Source organism: Cydia strobilella, chromosome 25, assembly GCF_947568885.1.
Source record: "Cydia strobilella chromosome 25, ilCydStro3.1, whole genome shotgun sequence".
Taxonomy (NCBI): Eukaryota; Metazoa; Arthropoda; class Insecta; order Lepidoptera; family Tortricidae; genus Cydia; species Cydia strobilella.
The window spans coordinates 2,414,275-2,433,620 of NC_086065.1; the positions used below are offsets into that span (position 1 = coordinate 2,414,275).

The 19,346-nt window shown below is 36.4% G+C and overlaps 1 protein-coding gene across 1 annotated transcript in view; it reads right to left on the bottom strand.

Moving 5' to 3' along the window:
• LOC134752848 (uncharacterized) overlaps window positions 1-18,072 on the bottom strand; it is a 32,042-nt gene extending 13,970 nt beyond the window's left edge. The window contains exons 1-2 of the mRNA XM_063688613.1: window positions 17,868-18,072; window positions 4,815-4,991 (exon numbers count right to left, since the gene is read on the bottom strand). Coding sequence (XP_063544683.1) covers window positions 4,815-4,991; window positions 17,868-18,056 — 366 coding nt within the window. The 5' untranslated portion in view covers window positions 18,057-18,072. The remainder of the gene's footprint in view (window positions 1-4,814; window positions 4,992-17,867) is intronic.
• Window positions 18,073-19,346: the final 1,274 nt, after the last annotated feature.

A 19,346-nucleotide genomic window follows, 5' to 3' on the forward strand; every position in this document is an offset into this window, starting at 1 on the left:
AACATATGTGACGTTTTCATGCAAAAGATACCACATTGTCGTTTACCATAAGGACGAAATGTTCTTGTATCTTTATACAAATATAACCTGTCAGAGCGTCTTTATGGCAAGCAACAATGTAGTACCTTTTGCTTGATAACATCACATATATTAGAAGCATAGTATGCACCGCTGAGGGGTCTCTATTGTTTCCCATATAGTTTAAAGTAGAGTTGTGCCGTTCCCGGTAACATTCCCCATTTTGTATGGGGAAATTTCTTGCTCGGTAACATTCCCCATACTAAATAGGTAATGTTACCGGGAACGGCACAACTCTAGTTTAAAGTCATAATGCATTGTTTGTCCACATTTTCGTTAGTCATAATTTGGTTTCAGAAACGCGTAACTTTTCAGGATTGCCATAAAACGAACCCAACCTAACCTATCTGTAGGATAACCTGAGGAAAATCCTGAAAAGTTAACGTTTTCAGAATTATGACTAATGATAATGTGACAATCATTACATTTCATTTCATTTCATTTATTTATTGCAGAACCATGGTTACATTAAGGTGTTATCATGTATTAAGTGCATGCATGGTTACCCTGTCAGGGCATAGCAACACAATTCTAAAAACTTATTAGGTACTAAAATACATTATGACTTTCATTAATTATGTGAAACAAAGGGACCCCACCGCTATGATGTTATGACTTGTGCCACACCCTACACGAGTCAACATTTTGCCAATCTAGCAGAAATACAAGATAGCTCAGGTTTAAGGTTACAAAAACTAAGAATCTAGGTCGTATGTAAAGTGTAATGCAAAGTTTAATATTATTATTTATTATTATTATTCAGAGCCCACTGTGTCCCACTGCTGGGCAAAGGCCTCCCCCCTCTTTTTCCACTCGTCTCTGTTTAATGCTATATCCGGCCAGCCTGTCAAGGAGGAGTCCAAGTTATCCCGCCATCGCCGACGAGGTCTGCCGGATCCCCGGTTAGACTAGTGGGGCTCCCACTCCGTGGTTAACTTGGCCCACAAGTCATCCGGCATTCGGCAGACATGACCAGCCCAGTCCCATTTCAACTTGGCCGCTTTCCGAGCTACGTCTATTATTTGAGTCTTAGAGCGCAGCGTGGTGTTTCGGACTCGATCTCTTAATTTTACACCTAATATGCTGCGCTCCATAGCTCTCTGGCAAACCCCGAGTTTGGACTAAGGACTAAGTTTAATATAGTAAATTATATTCCCTGAAAGTTTGTAACAAGATTTTTGTGTTTGTTGCTACATTACAAAAGAAAACCGGACAAGTGCGAGTCGGACTCGCCCACCGAGGGTTTCGTACTTTTTAGTATTTGTTGTTATAGCGGCAACAGAAATACATCATTTGTGAAAATTCAACTGTCTAGCTATCACGGTTCATGAGATACAGCCTGGTGACAGGCAGACAGAAGGACAGACGGACAGCGGAGTCTTAGTAATAGGGTCCCGTTTTTACCCTTTGGGTACAGAACCCTAATAGGGTCCCGTTTTTACCCTTTGGGTACAGAACCCTAATAGGGTCCCGTTTTTACCCTTTGGGTACAGAACCTTAATAGGGTCCCGTTTTTACCCTTTGGGTACAGAACCCTAATAGGGTCCCGTTTTTACCCTTTGGGTACAGAACCTTAATAGGGTCCCGTTTTTACCCTTTGGGTACAGAACCTTAATAGGGTCCCGTTTTTACCCTTTGGGTACAGAACCCTAAAAAAGACTACGGAATTCGATGAAATTTGACACACAGATCACTACATAGTATAACACAAAGTCGCTTTCCGCTGTCTGTCCGTCTGTCCCTATGTATGCTTAGATATTTTAAACTACGTAACGGATTTTGATGCGGTTTATTTTAATATATAGAGTGATTCAAGAGGAAGGTTTATACTATGTATAATTTGTAAAGGTTTTGTGTAAATTAGTTGAAATACCCGTGCGAAGCCGGGGCGGGTCGCTAGTAATTTATAAGAATTCAATATCAAATTATCAATACTAAAATTTTGCGTTACGCCTCTTTTAAAAAGGCGGAACCTACACCCTATTCTTTTTAACTAGCGACCCGCCCCGGCTTCGCACGGGTTATACAAAACCATAGCAAAATATACTCCTAAACCTTCCTTAAGAATCACTCTATTGATAGGTGAAAACCACATGAAAATCCGTTCAGCAGTTTTTGAGTTTATCGTAAATATATATACCTACACACAAACAGACAGACGAGCCGGGAACTAAGTGTAAATGCGTTATGTCTATTTTTGTATGGGATTTTGAACAGCGCGCGAAGCGGGACGTTGTGGAAACTCAAAATCCGATACAAAATGACAATTAAGGCAAACGCGTACGTCACGTCACGTTATCGAATGAAATTTACAATAGGAGTTGGCAGATTGCATTTTTATCGCCTGTCACTATGCCTGTCACTTTCGCACTTACATATTTGTTAGAACGTGACAGCCGGGCTAGCACATGATTGGCGCGAGAGTATCTCGCCGCGACATAGACTACCCGTCACCCTTTAATTCATACAGTTAATAAAAGACGGGTAGTCTATCTCGCGGCGAGATACTGTCGCGTCAATCATGTGCTCGGCCTACAGGCATGGTGATAGGCGATAAAAATGCGACCGTGCTTAGCCCGAGAGATCTTTTGTTTTTCTGCCTTTTACTATAAAATCAATTAACCAAAGTAACTAAAATAACGTCCTCATGGGCATAGATAAACCGATTATGACGCTGGTAATTGAACAATTACATGATTAGTAACATATACTCAGCTATAGTTAAAGTTCCGCGTGATAGCGATAACGTAACTATGGACGATAACTTGTAGATTTAGATATCGATACGGTATCGATTACTGACGTAAGTTTAACTAAAAATAAGTACGAGTAGAAAGTAATTTGTAAAGACTTCAATATATTTTATTACACTACGTCGGTGGTAAATAAGCATTCCGCCTGAATCTTGGTAAGCAACTATCTTAGCCTATATACATCGTCTCCGCCGGCTTGGCTACCTCGAAAGGATGGGTGAAGATAGGGCAGCCAAAAGGGCCTACTTGGGTCGACCAATGATTAGTAACATATACTCAGCTGTAGTTAAAGTTCCGCGTGATAGCGATAACGTAACTATGGACGATAACTTGTAGATTTAGATATCGATACGGTATCGATTACTGACGTAAGTTTAACTAAAAATAAGTACGAGTAGAAAGTAATTTGTAAAGACTTCAATATATTTTATTACACTACGTCGGTGGTAAATAAGCATTCCGCCTGAATCTTGGTAAGCAACTATCTTAGCCTATATACAACGTCTCCGCTGGCTTGGCTACCTCGAAAGGATGGGTGAAGATCGCGCAGCTAAAAGGGCCTACTTGGGTCGACCAATGATTAGTAACATATACTCAGCTATAGTTAAAGTTCCGCGTGATAGCGATAATATAACTATGGACGATAACTTGTAGATTTAGATATCGATACGGTATCAATTACTGACGTAAGTTTAACTAAAAATAAGTACGAGTAGAAAGTAATTTGTAAAGACTTCAATATATTTTATTACACTACGTCGGTGGTAAATAAGCATTCCGCCTGAATGATGGTAAGCAACTATCGTAGCCTATATACTGTCCGCGCGCCAATTCCGTGCATTCGGAGGTCAAGGAAGTGGGAGTGTGCGCCGCGCCCGTACTTACAAAATTACACCACTCGAACGAAATAGCTGGTAGAAGCTAGTGTCAAATAAATAAATAACTCAACAAAGGAAATAAATTTCTAAACTACCCCACATACGAACTTTTTCATAATTGTCATACACTTATCTTTTGTAAAGTAATGACTAACTATGACAAGTTAGTTCAGCTTAACGATAAAATATAAGATTGTAATAATATATATCCGTGTTTGTGTTGGATTATGACGTACAGTTAACATGAACAACATTAATAACTTAATTGATAAATCATGATTTTAGGGTTCCGTACCCAAAGGGTAAAAACGGGACCCTATTATTTAATTAATTTAATTATTTATTTTAATTCTATTTAAATTGTAATTTTATATTTAAACAATACTATAATTTTAACTCTAATTTTGAATTTTATATCTAATTTTTTTTTTAAATTTGATTGTATTTTAATTCTAATTCTAATTTTAATTTTAATTTTAATTTATTTTAATTTTAATTTTAATTTTAATTTTGATTTTAATTTTGATTTTGATTTTGATTTTGATTTTGATTTTGATTTTGATTTTGATTTTGATTTTGATTTTGATTTTGATTTTGATTTTGATTTTGATTTTGATTTTGATTTTGATTTTGATTTTGATTTTGATTTTGATTTTGATTTTAATTTTAATTTTAATTTTAATTTTAATTTTAATTTTAATTTTAATTTTAATTTTAATTTTAATTTTAATTTTAATTTTAATTTTAATTTTAATTTTAATTTTAATTTTAATTTTAATTTTAATTTTAATTTTAATTTTAATTTTAATTTTAATTTTAATTTTAATTTTAATTTTAATTTTAATTTTAATTTTAATTTTAATTTTAATTTTAATTTTAATTTTAATTTTAATTTTAATTTTAATTTTAATTTTAATTTTAATTTTAATGTTAATTTTAATTTTAATTTTAATTTTACTTTTAATTTTAATTTTAATTTTAATTTTGATTTTAATTTTAATATTTGATATGTTAAATTGTATATGGATTCCGAATTGTCCGAAATAAATGAATTTTATTTTTATTTTTATTTTTATTTTTTTATTACTAAGATACTACAAGTTACCTGTTTGCTCCGATTGGTGGCGTTGTTGGACCGGCCCTGCCGCAGCACGTCGCGGTGGCGCGCGATCAGCTCCAGCACCGTCCTCTTCTCCAGCTCGGTGAAGTTCTTGGAGCGCTCCTTGTGGCCCCGGCGGGCGCGGATTGCGTTCACGGCGCTTCTTGTTGTGGACATATCAGTCTGGAAATACAGTTCTGGTTAAGCTTTTACTTGTTGCGAACTAAATCGGAAAGGTACACACAGCTACAAAAGTACATACGTGGGTATGTACTTTTGAATTACAAATACAAAAATACAAAATTCTTTATTTCATAAAAATGTACATTTTTTGTGATACAGGGGATGGAGCCGCCCGGTAAGCAAACAATGCTTGTGTTGGGAGGCACCGCTCTTCCCTAGGTTTATAAGTATTACATTATTATATATTTTTTTTATATATATAAGTGCGGAAAACTATTATAAATACAGATATAGGTAATTATATAGAATTACTAGTTAATAAATATTTAACTTAATTCTAAGACGTGCATTAACAGATTAACACAGGTACACTGTTTCTGTTTATTTTTACTTGTTTGATTTATGGTGTGAATATCGACTGAGACGTGTGTGTGTGTGTGTTTGTGTGTGTGTGAATGAATGAATTATGAATGGAATTCATTCATAAAATCAATAATTATAATAGTACATTTTACAACTAGTGTGAAAATAATGTCTTTTTACCACTAGTACCGAGGTATCTTGCCACGAGCTGAAAGCGAGTGGCAAGACTCGGTACGAGTGGTAAAAAGACATTTCACACGTGTTGTAAACAACGTTTTTTAATACAATTGCGAAAAAATAATAAATTAATATATCATTAGTAGAATCATACCACCAAACCAAACCAAAACCAAAAGTGCCTATACAGCCCGCGATACTTGAGCTGCCGCAGCCCGCGATACCTTCATACTCGTGCGCGCCCCGGCCGCGGCCGCCGCGGGCCCGGCGCGGGTTGGTCAACGACACCTCCTCATAACTCATGAGGCCCTGGTACCTGCTCAAGCTAAATTACATTTTAACTGCGTTTCGAAAGTATAGTTTGGAACTAAAAAGTAAAAAGCACTAGTTCGAGAAATTGAGCTTCTCGCACGCTACGCAGCCACAAAAAGTACCACTTTTTGAGCAACTGTATTAAAAAATACATTAATTGGTGTGTGTGAAGTCCCCAATCCGCATTGTGCTAACGTGGCTACCTATATTGCCACGTGCAGTGAATGGGACGTAAGTATATATGGTCGTGATGATGATACAATCATTGTTTACATGATATAAAGTCTAATTTCACGAATTTTCGAATGAATAAATTAATAATAACAATAATATAAGACATTCTTACACAGATTGACTAAGTCCCACGGTAAGCTCAAGGAGGCTTGTGTTATGGGTACTCAGACAACGATATACATAATATATAAATACTTAAATACATAGAAAACACCCATGACTCAGGAACAAATATCTGTGCTCATCACACAAATAAATGCCTTTACCGGGATTCGAACCCAGGACCATCGGCTTCACAGGCAGAGTCACTACCCACTAGGCCAGACCGGTCATCGAAATGATGAAAAAACCGGCCATGTTCGAGTCGGACTCGCGCACGAAGGGTTCCGTAGCATTACGGAAAAAAACAGCAAAAAAATCACATTTAAATATTTATATTATTCTGTTTTTAGTATTTGTTGTTATAGCGGCAACAGAAATACATCATCTGTGAAAATTTCAACTGTCTAGCTATCACGGTTCATGAGATACAGCCTGGTGACAAACAGACAGACGGACAGACGGACGGACAAACGGACTGACGGACAGCGGAGTCTTAGTAATAGGGTCCCGTTTTTACCCTTTGGGTACAGAACCCTAGAAATGAATGCCTGCCAAAAAATAGCACCGCTACTGTATGTCAGTTTTGACACTGTCAGTGACTCATGGTACGGGTAGTTACAGTCACAGCTTGTCATCAAAACATCGGCAATAAGCGAGTCCATCAGCGATAGTGGTTAGATAAGAGATAACCAAATTCATGTAATATGGTTATTTTACTTGTTTTTAAGGTTTTGTGTCAAAAAGTAAAGGTACAGTCAAGTATAATAATATTGTCTTCGGTTACCGCGATAAAACTATGAAAACGCGGGGTGACATGACACCCGTTGACCACGAACGCTGTAAAGGGAAACGTCGGGATGTATTATAAGTTCAATATACGCGATATAATCCGTTTTCATAGTTAAATTTCATGTACAGTCAAGTGTAAAAATATGAGTGTAGACAACACACTCAAAAATTATGCCCCATATAGTTCTTAATTCGCTGACATAAGAGCTATAATAAAAACTGTAGTAGTAGTAGTAGAGCCATTTATTTCAATAAATATTACACTAGTTTACAAAACATGCAGTGGTTTTTGTAAATAGATTTAGTATTAATAATATATTCATAATTTATGCAGTTTAAATTTATACAATTATAAAGATAAGTACTAAATTTCGTTTTAAAATTATTGTTCCATGCATTTTTATAATTTAATTCTGTAAGTAATTTAATAATTATTGTATTTATTTATTTTATAAATATTTATTGAGATGTCCATTTGTGGACATAGGCCTCCTCCATCGTGTGCCATGTATTTCTGTCTGCGGCAATTCTCGTCCAGGCTACGCCAGCCACGGCCTCGATGTCGTCCCGCCAGCGGCGCCACGGGCGACCCCGTGATCTCTTACCGTCGCGCGGGTACCAATGTAGCATTTGTTCGCTCCAGCGGCCGTCTTTTGTTCGTGCTATGTGCCCGGCCCATCTCCATTTTAGTCGGCAAATTAGTTCGGCGGCATCAGTAATTTTGGTCTTCTTACGGATGTCGACGCTCTTTATTTTATCCAATAATTTGATGCCAAGCATGCTGCGTTCTGCGGTTCTTTGGAATACCCGTACTTTACTTATTAGTTCATTAGTTATGGCCCAGGTCTGACATCCGTAAATAAGAGGAATTAGGAACGTAAATTAATATGGGTTGATTTGATGAATTGAAAATTGATCTTTTATACGGCACTTACAACTTTCGTTGTTGTGTTGTTTTCAAATTATAAGGGTTTTCATTAGAACACGAAGAGAAGTGGCGAAATAATGTGAATAAATTAAATAAATTAAAAACTGTAATAGATGTCATATATTAAAGAAAAAGTGACGAAGCCCTCCAGTGGTGAAGGCCGGATTCGAACCGGCGTCTTTAGCTAGCGCGGCGGCGTAAATCCGTAAGGAGTTCGTTTAGGAGGTGCAAGCGCGCACTGCTTGCCCTTAGAGCTGGTCAAAGACGCCTAGTCTTACTAAGATGGCATATAGTCGAGAAATTCGGACGGGCACCGCCGTGGCGGGGTGGCCTAGGGGTTCATGGCGTTAGCCGCGATAGCTAAAGACGCCGGTTCGAATCCGGCCTTCACCACTGGAGGGCTTCGTCACTTTTTCTTTAATATATGACATCTATTAGTTTTTAATTTATATATAGTAGTGTGACTACTTAAAAAAAAACACAAATCAAAATATTTAATAAAATAATTGTATTTGTTCTCAAACTTGTTCATAAGAGCTATATATTTTTGAGTATGATTTGTGCACCCATATTCTTACACTTGACTACAACTTGCGCGGAACACAATTACTCTCCCAATGAATCCTAAATGTATTATTGCCAACATCTCTGTACACAGTTATACAATAAATATTATCTTATCTTATCTTATCTTATGAATATCGTTACCAATCCGCAAGTATCTGTAAGTGCCAATTAAAACTTACTTATTTAAACTTACTTATGTTATGTTCTTATGTCGTCACATTGTATCTCTTTTTTGTATTAGTTTGTGCAAACTGTGTGTTATTTATCTTTCGCCATATTTTATGTTCATTCCTTTATGTTGCTTTCTTTTTGTCTGTTACCTTCCGTGATTCTCACTTGATGGTGTCATCGGAAGATCAGCGCTGGAAGTCGCCAGCAGCATGCTGAGATGGGGCCATTACGTGACACTTTGTTTTCACTATGTTCATTTAGTCTATTGTCTGTGTGTTTTCGAATAAAAACTATTCTATTCTATTCTAAAAGCATAGCGTAACAAATGTGATTTTTCGTCACTGATGATACAAAAGTAAGAATGAAAATCAGAAAGGAAAGAAAGAAATGTGTTCTTTATTATATACAAAGTCAATAAGCCTTGATTTCCACCGACGTGCATAATTATCAGACAGTATACACAAACCCTTAAAAAAATAAAAACCATATTATTTTAGATTTGCTTTAGTATGTACATAGAGTAACTTATACTAGAGCGGTACTGTCATATTAAATTTTGTAACCCCAGTAAATTCACTGCCATCTGTCGACACACTTTAAAACTAAAAATAAATATTTATAAAAATACGATAAAATGTATTTAAATATGGATAAATGATTTTTTTATTTGCATTAATTATTTTTATATGATTTTGACCAATGTTCTTTCACTGGTATGCGTTAAAATTATAAATAACAAACGAAGCAGTCAACGCCCTCTATACGAGTGTAGGCCAAAACTAGTGGCGCCATCTGATCGAGAATCAAATTTTCGTGATTTTCGAGGCACGTTTTTTCCTTAGACTGTATCCATCTATTACGGAGTTATATCTATCTTTGGTATGTAGATTTATTTTGACGTGGACTGATCCCATCAAAATTATACGCCAACATGGTTCAAATGTAAATTCACATTCACATATACGATTAATACACATGTACATACTTATCTGCAATATGTATAACTAGCTGGCCTTTACTCAACATTTAAACCAACTGGTTCCCAAAGTCGTATAAAATTTGCATTTGTCTCTATACTTTACTGTTTGCAAAAAACTCACCCGTTTTGCATTCCGATAAAACTAGATTAGACCAGGGAACAATAAAGACTATCAATCAATTATTCAATATATATTTATTTCAGACCAAATCAAAGTCAAACAGGCGTCGTTGTCACCATTGACTTGAGAAAGTAAATATTTCTAACCAATAGGCCGCCGTGACAATTTTTATTTTATTTTATTATAAACTGATCGGCGATTGGCCCTAGTCACACCTGATGGAAAGTGAAGACAGGGCCTAAGATGGAGCTCACCGGTTCAGTAACAGCCTATTCACTCTTGTTTTAAAGAGACCGAGGTCATATTGATCAGGGAATACAGATGGCGGGAGCGCATTCCATTCCTTAGCCGTCCGTACCAAAAAGGAGGAGGCAAAACGTTTCGTCCGAACGAATGGAATGTGGACCACGAACGGGTGCATTCGCTCCCCGCGCCTGGATGTCCGATGATATGGAAAGGGGAAGGTGGGATCAGGTCGTGTAGTTCCTGTGCGCACTCACAATAAGAGCGCCGTGACAGTGTCTCGCCCGCGAGATAGACTACTCGACTCTCTCTAGTTAATACAGCTAGAAAAAGGCGGGTAGTCGATGTAATGTGCAGTCACGGGCGAGATATAGTTTCGGCGCCCTACAATAACACATTTCTAATACAAATCGTTTATCTACCAAACTAAAGTTAAGCCGGAATTACATTACGAAATTAGTGGCGTGACACTAATTTTACAAAAAAAATCGCGCAGCGGGCTTAGCATGGTAGCGTGACAAGGCCGTGATAGGGCGAAATCGTGATAGTTATCCACATCTGACAGCGGTAGATGACAGAATGACAGCGGTAGATGACAGAATGACAGCGGTAGATGACAGAATGACAGCGGTAGATGACAAAATGACAGCGGTAGATGACAAAATGAAAGCGGTAGATGACAGAAGCTTGACAGACGACAATTTGCATAACATGGTCGTTGGACTCGTTGGATAATTTGACACATTGTCCCATTTTGACAGTTCAACTTCGTTAATTCTATCTATGTGCTTCTTAGGTGACGATATATTGATTTGCATTCATGAAATTAATGCATGCATTACGAAAATATTAAATTACACGTGAAACTGTTGGTAAAACTGATGTCACGAAAATAATTTCACGCTACTAGTAAAGTTACTCCGGTTTTAGAGTTAAATCAATCCATTCCTGTGTGGCTACCACCAGTTTGGCACTGACATAAACGCTATCGAGAACGTAACTTACTTTCTATGCATCTCGCTTGTACTCGCATATTAGTGCGAGCGAGATGCATAGAAAGTAAATTACGTAGACGTTAATGTATATGTCAGTTTTGACACTGTCAGTTGCTGTCAGTGACTCATAGTACTGGGCATTTTTACTTAACTGACGGCCGGTTAGCAATCGTCACAAAACTTACGGTCAATGTTAATGTATATGTCAGTTTTGACACTGTCAGTTGCTGTCAGTGACTCATAGTACTGGGCATTTTTACTTAACTGACGGCCGGTTAGCAATCGTCACAAAACTTACGGTCATTGTCAAATCCCATACGTTTTGTCAAGAATGTGATGGTTAGACGTTACTGAAACACGACTTAAGTCGACTGATAAATTGCTAGAACGTAGACTATGCTGGTAAGGCCATGTCATGAGAAGAGATGACAACTTCGTAGTCAAAGTGGCGCTCAACTTGTGCGAGAATCCCCGAGGTAGGGGACGGCCAAGTGTCACGAAGGATTTGGAAACCGCAGCACTTCAAGAAACGACAACCCAGAACAGAAATGTCTGGCGCACCCGATCAAGGAGACCCGACCCCAAGTAGATGGGACAAGGGAAAGAAAAAGAAGAAGAAACACGACTTAAGTCGCACTTTAAAGTACAAGTTAAAATGAAAATGCCCTCCTACGGTTTGAAACTAAATCTCGTTTTCATTTGGAAGCCAATAGAATGTTTAAAATTGAGTTGCATTGAGTTGATTGAGTTGAGTTGGTGTGATTGGGAATAAAACAGACGATTAGATCGTTTGACGAGTAGTTTCATCTTAGCGAGAAGTAACAATGTAAAAAGATTAACATTTTTTATTATTTCTTGGTCTTTCATTGGATCAAAGTTGATCTTGTTTGGGTACCGTTGGTAGCGGAAACATTAATAGTGCCTAACTGTAGTTTTTTTATACTAATTAAAGTTACCAGTCTAACAGAGTAGTTAAGATTCGTATCGAATAACGTCAAAGATATATATAAAGGTATATATTTATGTATATTATATGATAAATTTGTATATGTATTTATATTGTTTATTTATGTAGTTTATAAAGGTATTATAGTATATAAATATTACTAGTTTGTATATTGGCGTTAGTATTAGAATTTATATTTAGAAATTTTTTTTTTCGCATCGCACTGCACCCACCTTAACAATTTCTGTTTGGCCCAGTGGTTGACTGGTAGAGAATGCCTCAAGGCATTAAGTCCGCCTTTTGTACTTGTTCTTGTGCAATAAAGTTTAAAATAAATAAATAAATAAAGATAAAATTCGCCGGGTTCGCACACGAAGTTCGAGGAAGCGAAATGAAGACCCGTTTCCGCGCCTAAAGGGATTTTCAAGAGTCAAATTTGATTTATAGGTCGATTCACGAAAGCTGGCACGAATGGAATAAACGAAACTTTCATTTTAGATTTCATTTTGAGTGACACCTGGCCGGGTAGCCAACATGCCAATCGCTTACGCTCCGTATCGATCGAAAGGCAACTGTCACTGTCGCACTAATATGGAAGAGTGATAGAGACACAAATCGTTTCGTTGTCGTAGCGATAGCGATTGTCACCTTCGCTAGGCCGGCTTTATCATCTATCAGGTTATATCTATCAGAGCAATGATAGATATAACTCCGTAACAGATGGATACAGTCTAAGAAAAAAACGTGCCTCGAAAATCAAGAAAATTTGATTCTCCAACACACTCTACTCTCGAATAGATGGCGTTGACGGTTTCTTTCTGATCAAGAATCAAATTTTCTTGATTTTCGAGGCACGTTTTTTCATTAGACTGTATCCATCTATTACGGAGTTATATCTATCTTTGGTCTTAGTAATAGGGTCCCGTTTTTACCCTCTGGGTATAAGGGATCTAGTACTGGATGAAACAAGCTGACGGTACCCCGGCCGCGAATATAGATCCGACTATTATGAGCAAGCGGTCCCCTTGGAAACTATAGTGTCACTTAAACCGCCTAAGAACCGGGCACGGGCGATGCAACTTCTTCCGGTATAAGTGGGGCTGGAGTGACTCTGCGCTATGCGATTGCGGCATCGAGGACCAGACCATGGAGCACATCATCCAGCGGTGCCCACTCCGCGCATACTCGGGTAGCCCGGATGATCTAGTGGACCTGACGGCCGATGCTGTGCAGTGGTTGCAAAACTTGGATGTTGCCTTATAAAATAAAATACTGTACATAATTTTTGCCTATGTGACTATATCGCCATACGATTAAATAAGTTTACACCTGTACCTACCATGGCTATTTACCTATTAAAAATTGAATTTTGACTAGCTCTAGATAAAATAGCCCAATAATATGTAATACGGCTAACTCTCATTTAAAGCTGTCACACCAAACGCCTAGACAGGTTCGGTCAAGGTCTTGAGCCTAGTTAAATTTAATTCTAATTCAATGCTGTCTAGATACGCGTTATTTTTACTGGAAACACGGTTTGTTTTAATATTTAGCTAACTGAGGCAGTGTTTGACTTGTTCTATTGTCAAATTGTGACATAGCTTTTGTGATAAAGGCGATGTTATGTTATGAGCGAACTGTCGTGACTATTAACACATAAATGCATTTTTCTCTAACTAAATATTTATATTACGTTACGTACATGTATAATTTTTTTCTCAATATGTACTTATAAAACCGGCCAAGTGGGAGTCGGACTCGTGCACGAAGGGTTCCGTACCATTACGCAGAAAAACGGCAAAAAAAACACGTTTGTTGTATGAGATTCTGTTTTTAGTATTTGAAGGGTACACGGAAATAACATGTCTAGTCACTTTAGTAACATTTTGAGTAATCTCGGTTTTAAAATTTGGAACCATGTCAAAACGTATGGTAATTCCGTGACCAAGTATTATTTAACTAAAAAAAAGTTGTGTTACAATTTTGAAATGAAAATCTCATTTTCCGAAAAAAGTGACTAGACATGTTCCGTGTACCCTTCATTTGTTGTTATAGCGGCAACAGAAATACATCATCTGTAAGAATGTTAACTGTCTAGCTTACACCACCTTTCACGGTTCATGAGATACAGCCTGGTGACAGACAGAAGGGCAGACAGACGGATGGACAGTTTACAGCAGAATCTAGCTAGTCGTTTTTAAATGAAAGCGTAACTACGTTTGTATGGAGAACCGAGCTTGCTGCATGTAGCAGTTTTCGTTCTTGACGACAATAATAATCAAATTAGCTGCAATCTAGTCACAGATTCTATAAGTTATCAGACCATTATGTCATCATTTAAAACATTCGCAAACTGGTAGTTAATACCAAGGTTTTTGGTGCAATTATAGCATATGTGCGAACTGACATATAATACCATCGTATTTTATTCGATTATAGACTCTTATGCTTTAGTAGTAAGGTATGTAATGGTGTGTGAGTTAATTATAATTTGTTTTTATTGTCATGGCGCGAGGACCGGGACAGTTTATTCTGATTTTATTAGTAAGACCACACTGGGAACTGCCCGTGGCTTTGTTCGAGTGGAACTCGTCAATTCCATTCTCTTATTACCCCCCATTTCACCCCAGAGGGATAATTTTCAAGATAAAAATTACCCTTTACTTTTTGTCTCCGTAATGAACATCCAAACTTGCCCGTTTATATTTTAGTGGGAAAATGATGGTAAGTAAATATTAGAGTATACCTACTTAATATTATAAATATGGAGGTACATTGACTTATATATTACTTCGTAAAGACCGGCCTTACGGGCACTAAGAATGGAGCCAGTACAGCAGTATCACGCACACGAATTATAATAAAGTTAAAAGTGCAATACGGCTAAAGTGTAAATGATAAAGTGACTTACCAACAGTTGTTTAGTTAGTGAGAAATAAGTAACTCGTATTTAATTTGGACATACCCACATGTTTATATATAAGTATACAACTTTACTAAGCATGTTCGTATGCTTATTTTTACATTTAAATAATGCTCGTGAATGACAAGTTCTAGTTTTTATTTGTTATTATAATTTGTTAATTACCTGCATGCTCACTCATATTTTATGTTTTATCTTGGATTTTCTCTATTTAAGTGAAATGTTAAATTTCTTTTGAGAAAATAAATTTCTTTAACCACAATTCGAGCCAATCGTTCAATCTTTTTATAAAAGTCAATGTATAAATACGAAAGGAACTCTGTCTGTTACCTCTTCACGCTTAAACCGCTGAACCGATTAAGATGATATTCGGTATGAAGATAGTTTGAGACGTTGAGTCTCGAGGTCGGACATGATATAGTTTTATCAATCATGGTCAATCATCATCATTATCTTACGCAATTTGCGGATAGTAGCTAGTATGTGATATGATATGTCCTGTACTTAAACCGAAAAATGTATGGCTAAGTAATCTTAGGGTGTGTCAATAAGATATATAAAGATCATAACCAGATATAGGTTCTAATATCGAATTTGTTATTGCCTGACCTTAGGGTAAAACAAGTTTTTTATTTAAAAAAAGGAGTTTACAGGTTATTCGCGCATACCATCAGACAAGCCTTATGCATGTTTGGCATCGACGTGGTATTTTAAACGGCCGTATTATTTTTTTTAACGTTAACTTCGAAGTTTGATTTTTTCCCAGCTTCAAGGCACTGCAGATCTGAGTATATGGTTTTAATTTCAACTCGATACCTTCACGGTAAATTCACTGCCATCTATCGACACACGATTAGAACTAAAAACGAAGATGTACAAAAATATGATAAAATGTATTTATATATGGATAAATGATTTTTTTAATTTGCATTAATTATTTTTATGATTTTGACCCATGTTCTAACACTGATATGCGTTAAAATTGTTAAATAACAAACGAAACCGTCAACGCCATCTATCCGAGAGTAGGCCAAAGGTAGTGGCGCCGTCTGATAGAGAATCAAATTTTCTTGATTTTCGGGGCACTTTTTTTCCTTAGACTGTATTCATCTATTACGGAGTTATATCTTTGGTAAAATAAATATTAAAATAATAAAGAAAATGTATCATTGTTTTCCTTTTAAATTGTCATAAATGATAAGAACCTTATTTTCCAAATAGGTACTTGTATTTTGATTTTGATCTTGCATATAATAAAATATTTACATATAGGCATTTTTTATAAAACATGTATGTATCATGTTTCTTGTTTGTAATTAGAGTTTAATCAACACACAATTTCTAGCTGAAAATGAAACTAAACAAAAAAATTGCATAGTTTTTGTTTAGTTTTCGCTGAAGCCAAAATGTTTATGGACTTATTAAATACATAAAAAAGGCCTCCTGAGATCTTACATACAAATTTTTGGACATATATCAAAATCTATTTTCAACTTGTATTGAATCACTAAGGGCCAGTTGCTGCACTTGACAGACTGATCAACATCAATCAACAGAGAACTATGAAAATTGCCATACAAATCATACAATAAAATTTAGTGAATGCTTTAATGGTGACAGTCGATTTGGTGCAACCAACCCTTAGCGCCACTTGCGCCATCCCATTAACCCATTAAACCCATAACCCAGTGTCAAATTGTCCTGGTAACCATGGTAACTCCAGGTTTAACCGGTTAACCCTGGGTTAGTGAATTGTGCACGTACCCTCCTTCTCCGGAGGATAGCACTTTTGATAATAAATCAAGTTCAATTGTTTCACGATCAAATGTTTAAATTTTAGTAGTGTAACTGATAATTTGATAAAAAATATCTTTGATAAGCACAAGTTGATGTAATGCTTACTCACAAAACTAATTTTTAACAAAAAAAGGGGGGTTCTAAAAGGGGGTTCTGCCCAACTCATCAAGGAATCCTATCAAACCATTGATGTTGAGTAGGACCTCGGGGAGATCATCAACATGTACACATACAATTTATGAATAAATAAAAAACCGGCCAAGTGTGAGTCGGACTCGCACACCGTGGGTTCCATACTTTTTTGTATTTGTTGTTATAGCGGCAACAGAAATACATCATCTGTGAAAAGTAACTGTCTAGCTATCACGGTTTAAGAGATACAGCCTGGTGACAGACAGACGGACAGCGGAGTCTTGGTAATAGGGGCCCGTTTTTACTCTTTGGGTATGGAACCCTAAAAAAGAACAATTAAATAAACACCTCAGTTGAATCCAGTAAGAATAACCAACCAGAGGATTCCATTGTTTACTTAATTTTAAATATTTACAACTAAAAAATAATCCTGGTAGGTTATATGAAATATTAGGACAAAGATCTAGATTTAGAAAATACAAAAGCATATAAAAAAATATAAAAGCAAATAGGTTGTTTATATAAAAAGGAACTTGAAGTTTTAACACAAAATCAAAACATTGATCTTGTAGAAGTATGTGATTACAATATTTTAAAGCAACAACTAAATTTTAAATACCTATTTCAAACTAGTGCTAATAAAAATAAACATTAAAAAAACTAACCTTCGAATGTTTTTAAATACGATTCAAAAGCGCGGTATTGACACTAACCAGCCAGTCACTTAATATACAGAAAATCACTGAATAAAATACCTGATTATTTTTTTAAAGATAAAACAATGTCAGTTAACGTTTTATCGAAAAGTTTAAGAACCAATCAACGGTTTAAATATGATTTTGACAAGTCTATCTAGATAACGATACAATTATTACAGATAACGAGTTTAAATAATAAACGCCGAAATACCATAGCACTGTCCGACATATAATGTATGCGGCGACAGAACGGATCGTAATAAAATTATACACGGGCATAGCGTCAAATTACGCATCTCTCGCTTTTAGTTAAAAGGTTAACAGCCAATTGACTACAGTTTTTTTAATCAGTTAAAAATAAGGACATTACGTTCTTTTTGTACTTGTTAAAACACTTACTTGAGCTAGCGGGTCGCATTCCACCGTTCTCGAAATGCGTGGGCCCTTATTTTCATCTTGTTCACGTAATACCACTTTGCGAATAAATAAATATTTTGTATCAAAATGCAAGGAGGTAAAAAATATAAGATGACCACTAATACAACTGTCAAAACTGAACTTCACTCGGGCACTTGTGCCAAGTGCCATAGACAAGGTTGAAAAAATATATTAATAGAATCACATGCCGCTACTCAACAACAGATGGCGCTAGTGACATACAAATTACGAAATTACGGTGTTATATCTAGTGCAAAGATAGATATAACTATGATCTAGTCAAATCTAGTGCTATTTTATTTGTTATCATTTATAATTTTGCTAATTAATTTTAACTTATTCCTGCCGATTTTTGTTCACCCGTTTTGCTTTTCCTGTTTACCTACTTGGGATCAGCGCAACTTAATCTTTTGTAAAAGAGACTTGTTCTTGCATATTCGAGCGATAGAGGCCGATAAAGAAATTTCGAATTTCGTTTTTCGCGGCAGGCCCCGTTGCCTTGCCTTGCATTGTATGTGTTTTTTAGGGTTCCGTACCCAAAGGGTAATAACGGGACCCTATTTATTACTAAGACTCCGCTGTCCGTTTGTCTGTCACGAGGCTCAAAGATAGATATAACTCTGTATCTCAAGAACCGTGATAGCTAAGCTAGACGCTAGACAGTTGAAATTTTCACAGATGATGTATTTATGTTGCCGCTTGCCGCTATAACAGCAAATACTAAAAACTGAATGAACTTTCCGCACAGACTTTATGAGTTGTTATGCAATTCAGGGGGAATTGGCCCTGATAAAAACACGCCCTTTGAAAATGTATTAAAATATAAAAAACCGGACAAGTGCGAATCGGACTCGCCCACCGAGGGTTCCGTACTTTTTAGTATGATGTATTTGTTATATATAGAGGCAACAGAAATACATATAATCTGTGAAAATGTCAACTGTCTGTCATCACGGTTCTCGAGATACAGCCTGGTGACAGACAGACAGAGGGACGGACAGACAGTAAGTGGAGTCTTAGTAATAGGGTCCCAGGTAGGCTAGGGTAGGGTCATAAATGTATTTTTTATTTTTTTTATAACGCCGTATGACTTTGACCCATGTTCTTTCACTGATATGTGTTAAAATTGTTAAATATCAAACGGTGTCGTCAACGCCATCAAGCTGAGTATAGGCCCAAGGTTTCTCGATATTCGAGAATGACTTTTTCTTGATTTCCGAGGTACGTTTTTTCCTTAGACTTCATTTATCTTATACGGAGTTACATTATTACATATAAAGTTGGACAAACCAAATTGTCAGTAAATAAGAACAAAAAAAAACTATACTCAACCTTTTCTTTAAGGTGCTAGTACTAGTGTAAGACAAAGACAGTATTATTTTCTCTGTCTATAATATTGTCTTCGGACCGCGATAGTTACTCATGAAATAAAACTATGAA